Source organism: Glycine max, chromosome 8 (genome assembly GCF_000004515.6).
Source record: "Glycine max cultivar Williams 82 chromosome 8, Glycine_max_v4.0, whole genome shotgun sequence".
Taxonomy (NCBI): domain Eukaryota; kingdom Viridiplantae; phylum Streptophyta; class Magnoliopsida; order Fabales; family Fabaceae; genus Glycine; species Glycine max.
Window position 1 is genome coordinate 40,873,988 of NC_038244.2, and position 20,114 is coordinate 40,894,101.

The 20,114-nt window shown below is 31.9% G+C and overlaps 1 protein-coding gene and 1 non-coding gene across 3 annotated transcripts; one reads left to right on the top strand and one right to left on the bottom strand.

Moving 5' to 3' along the window:
• Positions 1–13,392: 13,392 nt before the first annotated feature.
• Positions 13,393–18,483, bottom strand: LOC100802834 (serine/arginine-rich splicing factor SR45a). Of its 2 annotated transcripts, XM_041018531.1 has the most exons (7): positions 18,208–18,483; positions 17,915–18,084; positions 15,177–15,287; positions 14,881–14,904; positions 14,749–14,766; positions 14,368–14,467; positions 13,393–14,279 (listed from the first exon to the last, which is right to left on the bottom strand). In XM_041018531.1, exons 2-7 carry the CDS (start codon positions 17,926–17,928, stop codon positions 14,127–14,129), a joined length of 420 nt encoding a protein of 139 aa, XP_040874465.1. In that variant the 5' UTR covers positions 17,929–18,084; positions 18,208–18,483; the 3' UTR covers positions 13,393–14,126. The 2 variants fall into 2 exon arrangements, with proteins under 2 accessions (XP_040874465.1, XP_040874464.1); XM_041018530.1 differs by having other exon boundaries at positions 17,915–18,482.
• A 1,140-nt stretch (positions 18,484–19,623) lies between these two features.
• On the top strand, positions 19,624–19,710 carry MIR395C (microRNA MIR395c). Its single transcript, NR_048860.1, has one exon. It is a non-coding gene; the product is annotated as a microRNA MIR395c (primary transcript).
• Positions 19,711–20,114: the final 404 nt, after the last annotated feature.

Below are 20,114 nucleotides of genomic sequence, written 5' to 3' on the forward strand. Positions count from 1 at the left end.
AGTGCCCAGGCGAGCTAGTTTTTTGGCCATGACGCTATTTGGTGACCCAGGCGAGCCAGAGGCTAGCCTGGGCGAGCCAGAGGCTAGCCTAGGCGAGCTAGGGTCCAGGAAAACCAAGGAAAAGACCCTTTTGCCCCCTTTTTTTGGTATTTTTTGCATTCTTGATCAAAACACTGAATGATCATCTATTTTGCACTGTAGCTAGCATTCAACACCATAAGTCAACTAGTAAGGATCAAAAGATCAATGAACGATAATCCCCGAACGAAATTAAAGCATGACAGTTGCCCCTCTTTACTTATCCTTTATTGGAAATAAAATGGAAGTAAAGATAAGGACACTAATTTCGTTCGAGCGACCTTGTTATTCGATTGGGCAACTGGCGGAAACCAAGGAAGTGAAATCGAAAAAAATAAGAGGACATTGAAGTTTTTTTTTTCAAATCATAGAAACAGAGTACGTTGAGTCCTAAGAAGCACAAAGACAAGGACATTGAGTCCTATAAAAGATAGAAGATGTTGAAGTATTATAAAGTGTAAAAGACAGAAGACATTGAAGTTGAAGTCTTGTAAATGTAAATGAAGACATTGTAGTCTTTTGAAAGCGTAAATGACTGAAGACATTGAAGTCTTTGAAATGTAAATGAAGACATTGTAGTCTTTTGAAAGTGTAAATGACTGAAGACATTGAAGTCTTTGAAATGTAAATGGCAGAGGACTTTGAGTCCTATGAAAGCATAAAGACGGAGGACTTTGAGTCCTATGAAAGATAAAGGTGAGGACTTTGAGTCCCATGAAAGATAAAGGCGAGGACTTTGAGTCCTGTGAAATCATAAAAGCGAGGACTTTGAGTCCCGTGAAAGATAAAAGCGAGGACTTTGAGTCCAGTGAAATCATAAAGCAAAGGACGTTAAGTCCTATAAGCCAATAGGCACTACTACCAAAGGGCTCAACCTTATTAGAAAGCAAGAGATTGACTCTTTGAGAAGACCTCTCATCCTAAACTTAAAAGATAGGACATTAGATTTGGGAAATTGGTATGTAAAGAGAAATCTACGCACTTATAGCCTAATATGAACATGATTTTTGGGATGCAGATGCATGCAACCTTCATCTTGAAATGCTAGTAATGCAAAAGGTTTTGAATCATGAAAATTGTGTAATGCTCATGACATTCTTTCCTATTTTTGTGATTTTGATTTTGATTTGATTTTTTTGCTTTTTTTCTTTTTTGTGGAAAACATAGATTGACTGTTTCTTTCTAAAATAGGTGATAACTCATCAGACCTCATCCTATCTTTTTGCAAATCTCTTCAGGGACTCCCTCAGAGTGTATGTTTTGTTTGATTTAGTCACTTGACAATTTTGGAGTGCTGGCAATGGAGCCATTTGACATTTAATCAATCAACCAAAATATTGATCCTAGGATTTGCCCTTTTCTTTTTAAAAACTTCGATTATTCTGCACAACATGAAAACATAAGGCTTTGCGATCGATCGTGCGCCCCAATGAAGGATGGCAATGGATAGTCCCACTTTGGTATGTGACCAAATGAAACTTTCCCGATTTAAGATCGTAGAGTGATGCTAAGGGTTTGTCAATCCCACTGAAACTTGATGGTATGGGCTGATCCCAAAAGAATTTATACAAGAAAGGTCACCCTTGGATTTAAAAGGAATCCTAAGGAGTCTACATAAGTGACTAACATTAGATGTACCCCTACTATCACAATTGTCTTTGGGTATTTTCCACGAGCTCTTGGTCGAATGAGTTTTCTTTTCAAATGTGCAAGTGCGAAACCCCGAGGATTCTCAATTCAACAATCACAAGCGTGTGCGGGTTTCATTCCAGAATCCCAACTTAAAAGCAAAATTAGTCATTCCTTAATCCACATAGGCTTTATTGGGCTTGTAACATGGTCAGGGGTAAGAGGGCTATGAAAGAAAGGATTAGAGAGACTCAAAGAGTTTTTGAGGGTTATATTGAGTAAGAACCTTGGGAGTCTTGCTTGTACTTTGGTTTCTTTCAACTCTTGGGTCGGGATTTACTCTTTTTGTCTTATACATCAATCCTTATTGCACTTTTGTGCCTTCCTTGTAAAATCGGGAGATCTTTTGTCTCTCTTTTTCTTCACTCGCTTTTGGCAGATTTTATTATCTTTTTCCTTTCATTTTTGCCCAACTTCATGCATATGTTGTTTGCATTGCTCTTCCCACCGGTTTAGCGGTAGTTCCTATTTTGTTTTTGTTTTTTTTGTGTTGTTTTTAGAAAACAAATATGATTTGGCTCGAAGGGATAGCAAGGGATAAATTAGTGTTTGGGATGTTGAAACACGATCATGTGTCATTTCAAATCTTGACTAGATACTTTTAGTTTGGATTTTGGGACAAAACCTTAATAACATGTCTCTGATTGTTTTTTCTTTTTATATTTGTTATTACCCTAATTTTTGCCTAGGCCACCCTTTCGAGTTCTCGACCTACCGGGTAAGAACTTCTAATCTACTCCTAGGTTTGCTTGAGGCTCATGCACGGTGCCTCTCATTGCCCCAGTGTAGGGCTCTGAGGTATCTATTGTTGTCTTTTGTCATGACCTTGTAGCAAGGAAAAAATGAAAGAAACTGTGCAGGTTCTCGAAAATGAATTTTCAAGGGCGAGAAATATTTAAAGGATTTTCAGTTGACTGATTAAGTCAAATGACTCTTGTTCTTGACAACTCACTTTTCTCTCAAAAAGAAAACTTTTATGAATGAGGTCACACGAATGTCTGTACTTCTTATTTTGATTTGAAACACAACCTATCAAATATTTTTTCTTCTTTTTTACTTTACTCGTTGTTTACGGCACCCCCACCAAACATATAGAACGAGTAATTTCTTATTGAACAGCCTTGGAGATCAACTCAGAAACGCAGGTCACTTGAGCAAACAAACCAACAACTTACATTCACATTCCAGTGAAAGTTAAATAAGCAAAGATGTAATTGTGAGAGAATGAGAGACAAGGACATCAAATTTATCCATATTATTAGCATTGTGACTGTTGTTTACAGTAATGGCATAAACTTGAAAATCCTAACGAGTCATTGGAGACATCTAACAACAACCTTCAAATTGCCCCATGCATAGTGTCGCTTGACAATGTCAGAATTCATAAGCAATTGTCCTCCTCGAAATATTAATAAGCATCTGCATGCCTCATCTAGTGATATTCATTCACACATATTCAACTTAAGTTGCTAAAATATTAATAGCAGATTTATATTGAAGATGAAGTAAAGAATTCACAACTTCATAAAATAATGGGCGGGGGAAACAACTAGTGATCAATCCAATCTTGTAACCAAGGAAGATGTATTTAGTAAAGCACAAGTTACTACGATTCATGCTAATGTCAACAGTAGTCTATTTTTTATTCATGTATATGCCTATGAGAAAAAAAAAATACAAAAGCATGGCATTAAACGATAATAGAATTAGAATATGGAAAGTAGTACTATGACTAAATGCGGCAGTTGAATAAATATTATATCATGATATAAGAAATTTATCCATTAGTAAGAAGATTTGGTGCAATACATATATGAATAACCATGCTAATTTGAAATGCCACTAACTACAAGGTACATTAAATAACCATGCTATAATTCCCTTGCAAATTAAAAAACTCAGCAAATATTAATTTTCTATACAAAAAGGTGGTGCATAAAGCAATTGCCTTGATTGTGGTTACAAAACATTTTCAACTTTCATGCCTTTAGCCTTCAGAAAAAAATTACAAGCCTTTAGCTCACCTAATAAATACTATAGAAAAAAAGTTAAAATATGTTTTTTATTCTTAATAAATATTCAACTTTGTGTTTATTTCATAATAATTTTTTTTCTTTGTGTTAAGTCCCTATTTTAGAAGTGAAAACAACTAAATACAAGATCCCATACGTCTAAAAGTTGAAAAAAATCTAAAATATCTATATTCGATTGCCATCCTAGGACACTCAATATTCTTGGTCTGCGAGATCTTGTACTTAAAAAAAGGAAGCAATAATGTATGAGATAGTAACATTAAAGCATGGGAAAAAAGAGCTCCATGATAGTATTTTTAATGTTTTTCTCATGGAATGCAAGTAATGTGCACACCGATGTCTACCCTAATCACCAACATTAAACATATTCATACTAGATAATAATTTTTGCAGTATTAATATAAAAAGGTTACAAGTTATGTCAATAAAAGTTTAATTAAAGGATAAAACATTGCCAAGTATCTGTTGTTTGTGTTTATTTTAGAAAAGGCCCATAACATACAACTCCCTTGAAATCTAAATGAATCAAATTCTAGTTTAAGTGTTTAACACTACAAGTCATAATACAAACAACTTGAATACATGTACTTGTCTCTACCATTGGCTATCTATCAGTGCTTTTTCACAACAATAACATCAGTGTAAACTTTAATACAAAAATCTCAGGGGAAAAAACACAAAAACAATAGAAAAGAAAACATCTATGATCAAGGATTCAGATCAAATACCTTATCTACAAAAACAATGGAAAAGAAAAAATCTATGATTAAGGTTTATCTTGATCACAGTTGATTTTGGATTTGTCAAACTACTAGTAAATTGGGGCACTCTCGATTACGTTTACAACATGCATAAGTTGATCATTATAGTCAAGCCAAAGATTTGTTACATAGTACTAGCAAGAAATATGATTATAGTGACAAATGAGGAAATCATAAGGATCAAACTAGAAACGCGCAATTGGATGCAACAAAAATTACTTCAACAAGAAGAAATGAGTACATATTAAGTTTGAGAATTAATAAAAGTAATACAATGGAAGAACTCTTCTACTCTCACAGATTCAAGCTACTACAGAGAGCTATTTCACTCTATTCAGAACTATCGTAATGTTTTCCACGTGATACCCCTATTACCCCACATTCCCACCTATACTACCACAAACCATAAATCAGTAACAATCCTATTCTTTATTTCTCTCTCTATCAACTCGACATTCTGCCATTCCTACCTTTATTCTTCCTAGTGTAAACTCACCAAACCTTGAGGTCATGTGCCAACTGATGTAAACAGCTGATCCTTGGGGTCCAATGACCCCTTTTTAGGCAATAAGAGAGAATGAACTAAATACGAACTTACATAGATTTCAATTGCTAATCTAGTAAATGGAGCAATAGCATTATTGTTCTCTAAAAGCAAAAACAACAACTTTAACATTTTTTTTCTTAACTATTATAATTTCATATTAGCAAAAAAAAAAAGAGTAGAAAATAAGAGGTCTCTACCTCTTAAAACATCAAAGATAACTTCATTTTAGAATTTAGGAGATGGTGTCAAACTAAATTAACGTATAGAAGCTAGCTAAGAAACTAAAAAGGAGAAACATACCTAGAGATTTACAATAACAACTTTACCCCCACCACGAAGTGCTTTCAAACGCAAGTTGCATGTTGGAGTTATTTGTAAACTACATTGAGATTTTAGCCATGATATATCAAATAAAAAAATATAGCAAAGCAAAATATGTTCAAAAGATATGAAAATTGATCATGTAGGACTCATTGATATCCCATTCAAAGATAATTTATTACCTTGTACCCAGGCATAACACAATATATGCTTGTTTGCAATGTTTCTCAGTAGGATTCATCTCCTTTGAAGGCAATGCATCTTATACATACAATGACATAAACTCATTTAAAGGGAAACACGGATATGAAATCAAAAGAGTTTATCAAAATGTCCATAATCATCACCCCAGACAATAATTTTCACAAACATCAAAAACTAGTCAGTGTCACTTAATGGTTAGCTATGCTAAGCACAATAAGGCTCAATCTAAAACTTCAACTAGACCCCATAATAAAATCTTTTTTTATTTTTGAGTGGGTGTCTCTAGGACTTGTGTATGTGTCCTTTTGTCTAGAAGTTTATAAATCTTGTATCATATATTATTATATAATTGAGACCTAGTGGTGAAAGACTAGTATTCCTAATAGACCAATAAAATAGTATGCCAGTTGCAAGAAAACAAAGAACCTCAAGCAAGTTTGCAAACCTTTGGCAATTACTAGTCACTATTATGATTTCTTACAACGTCCACCCACCACCAATGGATTAAAATCAAGCCATAATACTAAAACACCATGTCATGAATCCAAATTTAAAGTAGCTTAAAAGAAGGACAATAGTAGCAACTTGCAAAATGGAGAAAAGACTAATTATTTCATAATTGGTGGTTTTAAACAGAAACCACTTTTGGTTTATATTGAAATTTTAAAAAACATTCCTACTAATAGCAAGTCAAGACTAAATGACCATTTTAAGTTGCAAAAATGCAATCAATTGAACGATAAGTACTAAGCAATTAGCCCTAGCTGGACAAAAATTTTTAAAGAGGAAAATATAACAAAAAGATAAAAATGTTCAGTCTAGGAAACTCTATTGAAGCACGAACCATTCAAACCCTCCTTACCTTCACAAAAAGAAATAAGTTATGTAAAATGGATCCAATCCCTTATAGATTCATTATAAATCTCAATTCCCGAAAACTTCAACATGAATTCTCTTTCCGTGTGTTATAAAAAGGAATAACCAAATAAAAAAAAAGGTTTTTGAGAAAGACAAGGTAATGCATTGACATGTTCATATTTCACCTACCTTTTCGATTTAGTTAAAAATGCCTGTCATTGTATATTCAGTTATACCACTTATGGTGTATGTCTTCCCACTACTTATGTGTCCATATGCAAAAATGCTTGCTAATCAATTAGACACTAGGGGGAGAGATCAAAAGAAGACGTTAACATAGAACTTTTGTGGATTTTGATGATGCTGATGAAGGAGGAAAAGCATAAAAAGGGAAGAAACTCACAGTTGATGCTGAAATGTTATTCATAAAAAAAGGAGTAAGAAAACCAAAAGCCCCAACTTGTGATGTATAAAGCCCAAGAGGCAGAACCGCAGATGACCCGACCCTCTCATACTGCTAAAAAAACTCACACCCTGGCACGCTGGGATTCTCTGTGGCCACCACCCGAACCCACGACACGGTCAGATTCCGGCATCGGCGCTCACAAAGTCACGATTCTCTACGACGAGAACCCACGGGTTAATGCATAGATCATTCCTGGATGAGAGGTCGAGGGTGAGGATCTTGGCAGCTGGGCCGAGGTGGCGGAGCTGGTAATCATGGAGAAGACAGAACTCGACGAGCGTCTTCTCCATCTCGTGGATGGTGCGGTGCATAGAAGAGCTTGAGCGGGGAATGGGGCTTCGAAAAGACATAGCTTATGATCAATATGAGAGGATCCTCTCATTGAAGAGACACATGGCCCAGTCAAAGCATGACTTCGAGGGTCACTGTAAACACAAAGTAAGCACAAAATCCATGAGGGTGAGAGAATTAAACTCCAAGACAAACAGAAAAGTAACGGGGTTTTGAGGGAGCACACAAATACCTTGGACAATGATGAAGGGAAGAAGCACAAAACAACCTAGGTTATGCGCGTGCGTTTGAGATGAAGGTAGCTACAAAGTTAGTAGCCAACGAAAATTTTTAAAAGCTTATTCAAAGATGGTCAATATGAAAAAACCGTCATTGTATAACCGCACTAACTGCGATGGTCTTTGTCAACCTGTAGTTGTACTCCTTAAACTCATTATTGAAGGTGGTTATTAAATAACCATCGTTGTATGCTTTCACAAAAATTACCACAATGCCACCGTGTATCCTTCAACGACATGTCCTTGTTAGGCGTCGTAGTTAGTGCATCGTAAAAAAGCTTTTTTGTAGTAGTGAAGAAAACTTATAAGAATCTCACGAGAATCACATTACAAAATATAATTACTGTAATTTGAGAGTTCAAGCCTTATAAATCCCACACTAGAACCTCATACTTCTTATAGTACTCAAGTCCCATACCTTGCAAGACGGAGGTTATGGTGGGTAAACTGATAAACATTGTACTGTGCATAAGTAAATAATGATCATTTGATATCCTATGCAAAAGTTGCATGGCTACAATTTCAATAAGTAAACCGGGTGAAAATTTATTGAATATGATTCTGATTTTAATAAATTAAATATTAAATGATTTATTTGATATTTTATCTTATTTTTAGGCTTAATTTGATCTTTTATTTTTTTAAAATTCAATTTGGTCATTTATCTTTTTTGGTTTAGTTTAGTCATTTATATTTTCAAAAATTATATTTGATAATTTATCATATGTTTTTTGTTTAGTTTGATTCTTTATCTTATTTTTTTGTTTAGTTTGACCATTCAGTCTATTCAAGATAGACGTTGTTAATCATTTAAAAATGAACTTTTTTGTTTCAGTTTTCTTCCCTATCCCTCTATTTCAGTTTTGACAAAAAAATCATTATAAAATGATTAACAACGTCAATTTTAAATGGATCAAATGATCAAATTGAAAAAAAATATAAATAATCAAAATAAATTTTTAAAAGTTAAGTGACTAAATTGAATAAAAAATAAAATAAAGAATCAAATTAAACTTTTTAACATATAAATGATTAAACTAAATAAAAATGTATAAGATAAATTATTATTTCTTCGGTTAATGTAAACTACAAAGTCTATGTGGTATCATTGGACCATTTTGACAATGATAAATTTTCTGAGTGTGTTGTTGACTTGGATGGAATAAATTGTCGTCTGAAATTTTGATGGACCAATTTGTCGGGAAAAATTGTCTCCTCTCTCTCTTCCTCATCTTCTCCCCCTTTCATCTACTTTATTTTTCCTCCTCTCACTCCAACAACCTCCCCTTGCCTTTCACTCCATTTTTTATTCCTCTGTCAATGTCAATTTCGTTAGCACCGCCACGCTGAAGACCACTGCCACCAACTTGGTAGTTCCACCCCTTTTTTCCAACTAAGATCCAATGGGTCAGTTTTCAAATGTTTGGGTTTTAATTTTGCTTGCAGGTCTAGTTGTGGTTGAGAAAAGCATTTTGATTTATTTTTGTTGTTATTTTGGGAATTGAAAAAAAAAAGTATGGAAGTATGGATATTGATGGATGAATGCGAAGAAGGAGAGATGGGGACTGCGGCGGAACTTGTGGAGGCGCACAATGAGGGTGTCCTTGTCGTTGAGCTCAGTGGGGCGATGCGGCATCACACAATGAGAGCAAATGTAGTCATGGGAAAAGGAGACGGAAGCAAAGCATTTTGTTTTGTTAACAAAAAAGAATAGTTCATCAATTTCTAGAAGAATCTATCTTTTGTGTTGTTTATGTGTGGAGGACCCAATCACTCATTAGTGAGGGTGTCAGAGAAGATAGGGTAGGTGAGGGTGTCCGAGAAGATAGGTTAAATGTTGACGGTTTAAAAGGAGGGTGTTTTCGAGACGACGTCGCCCAGGGTATTGTCAAGGGTTGTCATAGTTTGCAATAGGGATAAGAAAAAGATGGGGGCTAAAATAAATAAAAAGATGGAAAGAAAAAAGAGAAGAGGGTGTTGGAAAAGATGGAGTCTTTCTTCTACGGGGTGTGGCGCTTATTCAGAGCAACATAAGTGTTGTTATTCATCGCCATCAAAGGTGATTTCGGGCAGTGGCGCTCTTTTGTTTTAGCGTCCTCTTTCACCTTTCTATTTTCCCCTTCCACCGTGCGTACACTACCTCCTTCATAAGGACAGTGTCACTCCTTGAATCGTCGCATCATGTCTATGGCACTCCCATCGTGTCATTGCCATTGTGGTCCTTGACATAGAAGCGCAAAAGGAGAAGAGATCATGAAGAGAGAGAGGAGACAATTATGTCCAAGCTAAAAGATTGGTCCATCGAAATTTCAGATGATAATTTAGTCCATCCTTGTCAGCAGCACATTCAACAAATTTATGACTATCAAAATGTTTCAATGATGCCGTGTAAACTTTGCCATTTATGTTAACAAAAGGGATGAATTTGTTGTACTTTTTACAAATTAAGGGACATAACTTTATTTTTTAAAACTCAGGGACCCAAGTGTCAGCATTTTGCAAACTCAAGGACTAAATTGAATATTTATCCTATATTTAATAATAAAATCAAAATTTAGTGTTTATATATCTATATATATATATATATATAGATATATATATATATATATATATATATATATAGAAGGTTTTATTTCATGGAGTGATGTCAGATAGTGCCCTCATATTTATTCATTCAAAATAATTCAATTAATGCAGATTTTATATTAATCCATTATAATACATAAAAATCATATAAATTGAAATATTCAAATTATATATTTATTATATTTTTTGAATTTTATATAGTAGATATAACAACCGTGTAAATTGACATGATGTTTTTTTTACTCTATTTCTAATAGAAACTTAATTGATTGTCCAATATATTTCTAATAAAATGAAAAAAACAACCTTTTAAAAAAAAAAAGTCAAAAGAAAGCATGTAATGAATCACTAAATTAAAGTGAAGAAGATCCTATCTAGGATAACATTCACAATAATAATAATTTTCTGAATCATTTGTGTATAGAAAAATATATTTACATTTAAATTAAATAATTAAAAATTAAAAATTAAAATAATATAAAATTTACTCCTATAAATTATAAAATATGAATTTAATACTAATGCAAGATACATATGAAAAACTAAGATAGTAAGACCCAAAATAATCATTCTTTACCACTTTAGGGGGTGGGGGTGAATATATATATTTTTTACGTTACATTTTTTTCATACATTACACTGCTAAGAAAAAAAATTAAATTATTTGTTATTGTTTGTATGTAAGCTATTTTGTTGCCTAATTGTTGTTATTATTATTTTTAGATTAACTAATATTTAATAATAAATTTTATGAATATTTTATTTATTTTTTAACAGGAATCTAATTATAATCATTAGAGACTATTTATAATTAAATCCTTTATTTTTTTTATCGATGGTTTGTTCTCTTATACAATGTATTCTAACACTATCAGCATGCAACACAGTCTCGATAATAGTAGAATTTTCTATTGAAATTTACACTAAATAATAAACATAAATATTAATTAATTTTCTTTTCATAAAATTAAACTTAATTATCTTTTATAGATATTTCAATCAATTTTAAAATTCACAAAATAGAAAAAAGTTTGTGTCATATTTTGACCCTTGTTAAGGAATAAAAAGCTTGAGTATGTAATGCTAGATTGATCACCATCAAATCCTTTAATCTTTTATCAATAGTAGGCGGGTCTATTGTCAAAGACAAATAAAAGTAAACATATTTTATTCTCTCAAACTCAAACAAGAGAACCTTCTCAAGAATTGGTGCTTCAATTTCAATTATCTTGAGCATGAGACAATAGTCAACCTCTAGGTGTGATAACTATTTACTCATTAATGCATAATAATGATTTGCTTCATGGTAATAACTCTACTTTCTAGGTCTTCAGAACAAGTTCATCAGATTTTTCAAATTACAATATTTTGAAGCAACCAAAAACTACTTAATACTACCAAAGAACATATATACCACACAGGGGTATAATTTTGTTACGTTGATTGTCTCAACTTATATGTTGATTGTTATGAACCTTCTCGATGGATTGAGCAACACAATATGTCTGCTCGTTGGTATTGTTTTTGCATAAGTGGTGACACTTCTTGTGATCCTAGGCATGCTCTCAATTAATTGAATTATATTGGTACATTATATATATATATATATATATATATATATATATATATATATAAAAGCAAGGGATCCAACACATGAGTATGTGCCTCTTCCTTGTCTACCAGACTTGAATCTCCTTAGGTGCTTCAAATACATTGTTGGTTTCATAATCCACTCAAACAAACACTAGTACAATTAAGCATTTTAAAGACGATTATTGGACATATTTCACGATGATTTTGAACCATCTTTGAAATCAATGTCGTAGAAAGTCAATACTTTACACAATGGTTCGTAAACTGTTAACTCGTTGGCAAGTGTATCAAATTGTCACAAGTAGTAAAGTACTCAGAAGTCCGAGTGTCGAATCCACTAGGACTTTGTTTGTACTTAGATTAATGCAAACCCAAGTTAAAAGCAATAGATAAAGAATTTAAAATAAAGATAAAGAAATATATTAGATAAGATAAAGATTTAAAAGAAAGGATAAAAGATTTAAAGATAAAAATAGAAGATAGAGAAGATAAAATATTTAAATTAAGATATGATAAAGATAAAAGAAAATAAAAGATAAAAGATAAAATAAGAAAAGTAAAAGATAAAAATAAAAAAAAAATCAGAATTTGATAAGGTTGGAACCTGGCCTGCCAGTTTGCCTAGGATGTATGAGTTTATGATTTTTCTTTATCAATTTAGGTGATTCTATTATACCCACATTTGTTCAATTCAATTACTTGCCCCTGATTCCTCCTCAGGATGACAAGTCTATTTTGTTTATCTATCTTCCAAATTCCTTTGTAAAGACTCAACAAATAAAATGTATGAAGTATGAATTCTAGATGTTTGCAAGAATGCATGGACATAAAATTATCATTTTATTCCTAGCAATGATTTTCTTATGAAATCCTTTATTTTTGTTCTATTAGAAGTTACCTTCTTCCGAAAACGTCTAACCCCTAAAATCAATGCATGCATACCTTCTTTAAATCTTATTTAGAAATTACCTTCTCCCGAGCGTTTAACCCCTAACAGAATATAAAGATGAATAATGCAGGATAAAAGTAGAAAAAATAATAGAATAGAAAACACCTTTGCATTGATAAATAGTGAGTACATCGCTTGGCTTTTAGGCCTGCCAGGCCCTAACTAGGGGTTTAGCCACTCATGGCCATTGAGGGCTTTACAATGGATGGGGTATAAGAACTGATGGGATAAGAGGGGTGAAAGAAAGAAAGGGAATAAATGAAACCCCTAGGAGAGGGGGTTCTATGGTGTTGTGTGTTTCTGCTTGGCTTGACATAGTTGTTGTAGTGGACTTGGATCTGATGCTAGAAATCTTCCTTTTTGATATTTTTGATATTTTTTGGATTTGTTTTGTTTTTAATCATACCTTCTTGAGACTTCCTGATATTTTGAATATTTTCTCGATCTTTTAATCTCTCCTTTTCATATCTACAAGTTATAAATAAGAAAAATATCAAATCTTAATATTTAAGCCAAAGATAAATGCTAAATAAATATTTTTAAAGATATTTTCAATATATTTTTATTATCAAAATAATTCATATTTAGCAGTTATCAATATATTTTTAAAAATATTTTTAAAGATATTTTCAATATATTTTTAAACCATCTTAGATTTCATCCTTCTACATTGGTTCTTCACGAAATCGTTTTAGACTTTGTTTTTTGAAGAAGAAAAAGGTTAAAGAATTGGTGTTTCTAACACGGTTGTTCCAAACAAACCATCTTAGAGAATGAACTTTCTAAGACGGTTGTCAGAAAAATCATCTTAGTGAGTGGACTTTCTAAGACGGTTGTCAGAAAAATCATCTTAGAAAGCATGTTTTTAAGTCCAATATAATGCCCTGGGTTGGAGTTGTGCATTTGCTTCCTTGCTGAAATGAAAATATAGGAGTTAACTTTAACGCTTCCTCGATAAAGGACATAAAACATCCAAATACCACTAAACATCTAATAAACTTGAGTCAGTGACATCTTTCTCCTATAAATTTAACATAGTAACATTTTACATTATATTAAGAGAATCCTCAATAAGAAAATTTTATCCAGATACAGAACATAACTTCTGAGAAGAAGGTAAAATATTTATATCCACACACAAGATTAATGTCTGGTGTGAGATACAATAAAAGCTTGATTAGAAAGTTGTTGATAATGTCCATTGTTTAATAAAGAGTTGAAAGTGAATGTTGAGGTTGTAAAGTTGTTGGGCAATATAGTTGCTATGCTTAGTTGATTAAATGCATCTGATTAGTTATTTAAGCTTGTCATTGCTCAAGTTGTATCACTAAAGTTCACATGGATGAATTGATCACCTCTGATTGTTGCCAGCATAGCTTATGCAATGCATTCTAAATATAACCAGAAAACCGTCAAGTCAAGAAAAAAATGACCAGTACAATTTTTTAACAACTACTACCATGGAAAAATCATTACTGCTCAACAGAGATGTAACTACCCTCTAAAACTGATTGGTTAAGATACTTGTTACAGTGCTCCGCATCCATAGCGGACCCCATTGTAACAAAAGCAAAACCATGAGAAATCCGTGTACTAGGCTCCACCACAAGAAAACATGAACAAACCTACAAAAGAAAACAATCATTGGAGGGATGAATAATAAAATTCAGCAAAAAAAATAAAATTTGAAGAGTAAACTGGTATGATAATGACCTTTCCTTCCTTGGAGAAATGCTTCTTTAGGTCTCTTTCGGTGACCCTTGAAGATAGACCAGTTACATAAAGTGTGTCACCAGGATTTGTAGGTTCAGACCTACAATATATTTTAAAATATTAGAAGTTAAGCCACTAGGATTGAACTAGTGGTGAGAAACTTGGGTAGCTGGCATGAGTTCATATTTACAAATCTCATTAGCATTATTGTACCCAAGAGAAAAAAATAAAGATTGGGACTTTATTCGCGCATCACTATACAATATACAATAGTTAACATAAAAACACAGTTAACTCTTTCAAAAATACTTGTGAGATTAGATGTAAGCCTTCCAAGTAAAGTATTATGACAAAATATATACAAAATTGAAAATGACCAACCTTCCATGAATTGGTGACCTTGACATGAAGAAGTAAAGATCCAGAAAGTGGTAAAAACAAAAGACACAAAAGGAATAAGTTTCAAGTACTTTCAGAATGACAAAAATATATACAAAATTGAAAAAGACCAACCTTCCACGAATTGGTGACCTTGACCTAAAAAAGTACAGACACAAAAGGTGGTAGAAACAAAAGACATAAAAGGAATAAGTTTCAAGTACTTTTAGAATCAGAAATATATATATATATATATATATATATATATATATATATATATATATATATATATATATATATATGGTATCTACTATATACATTTGGCTGTAATTTTTCTCATAAGTTCAGTAATCATAGTGCATAATTTAAAACCTTGAGTGTCATAGTCACCTACCTCAACACTTTCAAACTAAACAACAATTGTCACTGACCTGCCACGACTTCTATAACGGGATCTTGGCCTTTGTCTAGGCCTAGATCTCGACCTAGACCTAGATCTTGATCTCGATTGAGCTTTCAACGGGGAAGGGGACCTTGAGTTCCTGAAATACCATCATGATTAGATAAAATAGCTTCACATCAGCGATCCATAAAAAGAGTTAAAAACATGGCTTCATTAACCCAACATCTAAAACTCAAAGTGGCCAGTTTCCATCAATAACAACACAATTAATTCTAGCAATAGTCAAATTACATTCTATCCACAATGCTAAGGAAATTCTTAATTTCTAATCAAACCACTCAACAACACACGACTACACATTCCTTCAAATGATCACCGGAAACCAATAATTCCCATTAAAACTATTACGTATTCTTATTGTTTTTCTTTTGTTTTATAAAACTATACCACAAAAAAAAGTCCATCACATATCATCTTGAAACAACAACGATTCCATCTTTTACAGCAAAACAACACCTCATCCTTAGACCACATTGTCGACATCGCAGCCTGCATGCACAACTAGAACTCTGGGTGGGCCTTAGTGGGCCAATGCGCTCCCTCCACTACAACCCAACTCCCAAAACATTAGAAGTTGTGAAGGCATCGAAGTCATCATCGATCTTGCACTTGATGGCGTAGTCCTTTTTGTTGACGTCTCCTCGTCGGAGTTGGAGACGACGTCCTTAGCTTAGAGAGAAGGAGTGGGGTCGCGGTCAAGGAAGGCCGATGGCTTTTGATATGCAAGAGATATGGGTTTAAATCTACGATTGCATTGTTTTAGGAAGGTCCTTGAGAGATTTGTTCTTGGTCTAGTGAGAGAAGAGGAAAAGCATAAGAGAGAAAGAAATAGGTAAGTGTGGGGACTGGCCTCATTCAAAGACAGTTTTTGAAAATAACCGTATTTGAATACTCGATTTCAACGATGATTTTCATGAAAATTGTCATCGTTTTGCAGTTTCAACGACGTTTTCGGCAAAACTGTCATTGAAATGTTCCTTGTATTTACAAAAATGTCACCACTTTGAAAATGATGACAGTTTTGGAAGGACTGTGTTGAGCTTGCGTGGTTAAAACTAGTTTTTTTAGTGGTAAAAGATCCTTCAAACTCCTTCAATTTTGCTTTCAACCAATCCATTTTTAAGTATAACAGATAAATATGATAAGGAAATTTAAAAATGATTTATTTTTTCGTAATAGGTCCATCGATTCAGCAAATTTATAAGTTTGTGATGAAATTCCTAAAGTTTGTAATATATAAATAAGCTGAGATATATAGATTAAAATCATCGACTTGTTTCTTTTTGAAGAATCGGGCTCTTAGAATTGTCATACTTCAACTATATAATAAGAATTAATTTTTATAGCTAAAATTAACTTGTCTACCAATTTTTGAATATTATAATTTCTTTTTTTAAGAAAATATTATAAATTCTCAGTGAACGATAAATAAAATTATTTCTAATACAAATTAAAAGAAATTCAAAACAACACTATTGCCTAATGTATATCTATAATGAGAAAAAGAAATTAAAAGAAAATAAACAATCTAAATTATATAACAAATATATCTATGAAAAGAAATCCATATTAAAAATAAAATTGTTGCAATATTGACTAAAATATATCTATAATGTATAGAAAAAAAATCTATAATGCATATCTTAACATAAATAAATTAATTTGTAACACCAATTAAAGCATCCAAAACTTTCACGTTATTTCTACCAATAAAATAATCTATTAAATCAGTTAAAAGAAAAATTAAATCTTAAAATGAAAAGAGATATTGTCTAATATATATTTTAGTTTTTTTGTATTAATAACTATTGTTATAAACAATTAATTTATAAAATAAAAACAAAACTAAATCTTAATATAAGAAGAACAGTATAATATAATATTTAAAAGGAAAAAACTCACTACAAAGTATAAACACGGACTAGAAAAAAGAAAAAACATGTTATTACTTACTTTACTTTTGGCTTCGTAAAGCTTTAAGAGTATAAAAGAAAGGCTGGAGTAAAAGGGGACAGGCGAGCCAAGATAAAATTTAGAAGGAAGGTATGAAATATCAGTGTATCATTGTATTCAGAATATTTTTTTGTAGTTTTTTTTTTTGTCACTATATATATAGAGTTATGACTCATGTATTGTGTTAGGAAGTTAAGAATCATGTACTATGTGATTCATGTACTTATGAAGTGTTAGAAAGTTATGATCCATGTATTCTATGTTTTAATAATTTATGACTCGTGTCCTCTGTGTTAAGAATCTATGTCTTTTTTTTTTTAAATGTAGTTTAGCTTATTAAATTTTTTATATGTCAAAATATGTTTTTAATCCCTTTAAAATCAAGTTTTGACTTTAATTCTTATATTTTTATTTTTCAAAAGGTTGAAATTATTTTTCTTTATTTTAACTATTATATGATACTTGTTAACCACTTGTGCCTTTAACTAAATATAAAATGACCATGCCATATAACATTCACTATTTGTAGTATGTGATACCTTTAAAAAAATAACAACGGCAAACAAAAATGCTAAGATTTATGGGTTTATGTGATCATATTATCATTATTATAATTGTGATCACATAAGTTATATTTGATTGTATTTTTTTACAACATTATAGATGACAAAGAAATAACAATTGTCATCGGAATTTAAGACCTTATTAAACATCATAAAGAATGAATTTAAGTTTGAAGAATAATAATTATACCTTATTTGACTCATATGACATTCAGAGTTCCCCCAAACACTTCAACAGTGTATGTATGTATATATACCTTGAATTCCTTTCAACAGTCCCAATGAAGTATTCCGGAGAACTCTAGGGGACAGCTGACCTAACTCCATAATATATTTCTTCCATCCTTTCATATTCTTTTGCTTCAATGTTGATAAAATGTAATAAGCAGCATGACACAATATTTATACAAAAAAACTCTCCATACTCATGCATGAAGAATTTGGACCATTGAAACCCCTTTTGAGAAGTGCATATGAACATACAAGCTTTACAAGTTGAATCTGGGCAGGATTGGGGGAAAGAATGCCCCATCGTGAGCTTTTCGGACCCATCACCTTCAAACTTTTTCCAAATGAACCATATTCCAATTTTTTTTCATATGCTGGAATCAAATCCATCAGATAAAGCTAGCTAGCCCATTTCCTCTTAGGCGTGGCTTCCCGTCTTCATACAAATTAACTTGATGCAAAAATTGCTAGCATCTTGACTCTTGAGCAATATTGACAGTTCAACTTTCAGCAAAATTTGTTGAATAAAGAGAAAATTATATTGGATGTGCACCTTGTAAAAAAAAAACAGGGGGAATAATACTGTGGTCCAAATACTTGCTTTTGTATCAGTTTTCAATATAGTGACATTTCTTGTATAAAAAAAAATAAAGTGACACCTTAATTTGCATTAGACTGTATTTTTTTTGTTAAATATAATTTTAGTCCTTATATTATTTCCGGTTTTATTTATAAAGTCATAATATATTTTACGGTATGACTTGTTTCTTATATATATTATTAGAGATAATAATTTTTACTTTTAAATTTTGTCATTTTAAAATTATTTTTTAAGAATAATTCATGTAATACTTAATTTTTTGGGATTAATACCTGTCATTACTTAATTGTCATTAATTGTGGCTTCGACCTACCATGTAATAGCATTCACTTTATACAATTTTTTAAATTAATTCATGCACATATATTCTCTTTTATTTTAGTCTTTTTAATTCTATATCTTAGTCATCTCAACAACTTTTATTTTATTTTATGTAGAAACATTCACTATATCTTTTTTCATTATTATTTCAGTTCCTAACTTTTTAGTCATCTTCCTTAAAAAAAAAAAACAGCCATCTCAACAATTAACGGTGATTAAGTAATGGTCCAGATTACCTCTCTAAAAATTTGAAAATTATAGAGTATTTAAATTTTTTTGACTTTTTTTCACCAAAAAAATAGAGTATTTAAAAATAATGTTAAAAAGAGTAAAATCAAAAGATAGGTATATTGTAAAGACTATTTAGAAAGCATATTTAATCCTAAGAATATGATAGTATATTACATGGTATATTTCCACTCTTGGTGACCACAACACTATTTGCATGCAAGTTGAGTATGTGTCGAATAGACACAATGAGAAAAAAGCAAAATGTGATACTTCTCTGATCAAAGATCCTCTGTTGGTCACACCTTTTTCAATTTTTATCTAGACTCTAGGTAAGTCTAGGTTCAGTTTCAGCAAGAGTCTTCAGCTTTGCCATGGTATCTCTTTGTTGAAACTAACAACATTGGCTTGGTTGCAACAAGAGAACATCACTATAAATATAACATGTTAACACATGTTGCCACACCAAGAAGCCATAGAAGCATTGAAGTACTTGAAAAGGCTTATTATGTCAGGTGTCCCCTAGAGTTCCCCTTAATGCTTCATTGAGGATTCTGTTTAGGTCCAATTTAACTAGTCCCTACTGAAGTGTTTGGGGGAACTCCGGGTGTCACTTTGACGCTTGAGAAAAATAAAAAACTTTGTGATTAAATTCGAAACAATCTTATATCTTTACATCCTCTACTCTTACACATTTTCTTTATCCTTATTATTCTTTTTTCTTTTCTTTCTTTTTGTTATTATATCACCCATCATTTAATCTATCAAGTGTTTTCTCTTCTTTCCTTATGATATTTATCTTGTTGAATAGGGTATATACCACTGGACTCGAAGTATTTAAACCGTTGCTTATAAATGTGTCAGAATTTTTTTTCTTTTTGAGCATAGATTAAGAAACTAAAAAAAATATTGGAATGCACAAAATTATATTGGTCATGATTTTTTTTTTTTACAATTCTTGTATGATCGTCACAATAAATATTTTCTTTTTTTTAGTTACTTAATCAATGTC

Bases quoted from the DNA above. Each gene is read 5' to 3' on its own strand.
- LOC100802834 (XM_041018531.1), bottom strand. The intron at 14,905-15,176 runs GTCAGTGACAAT...GTACTTTTTTAG, and splicing joins CGTTATAGAAGTCGTGGCAG to GTCAAGGTCACCAATTCGTG. The intron at 14,280-14,367 runs GTCATTATCATA...TTTCTTTTGTAG, and splicing joins ATTTCTCCAAGGAAGGAAAG to GTTTGTTCATGTTTTCTTGT.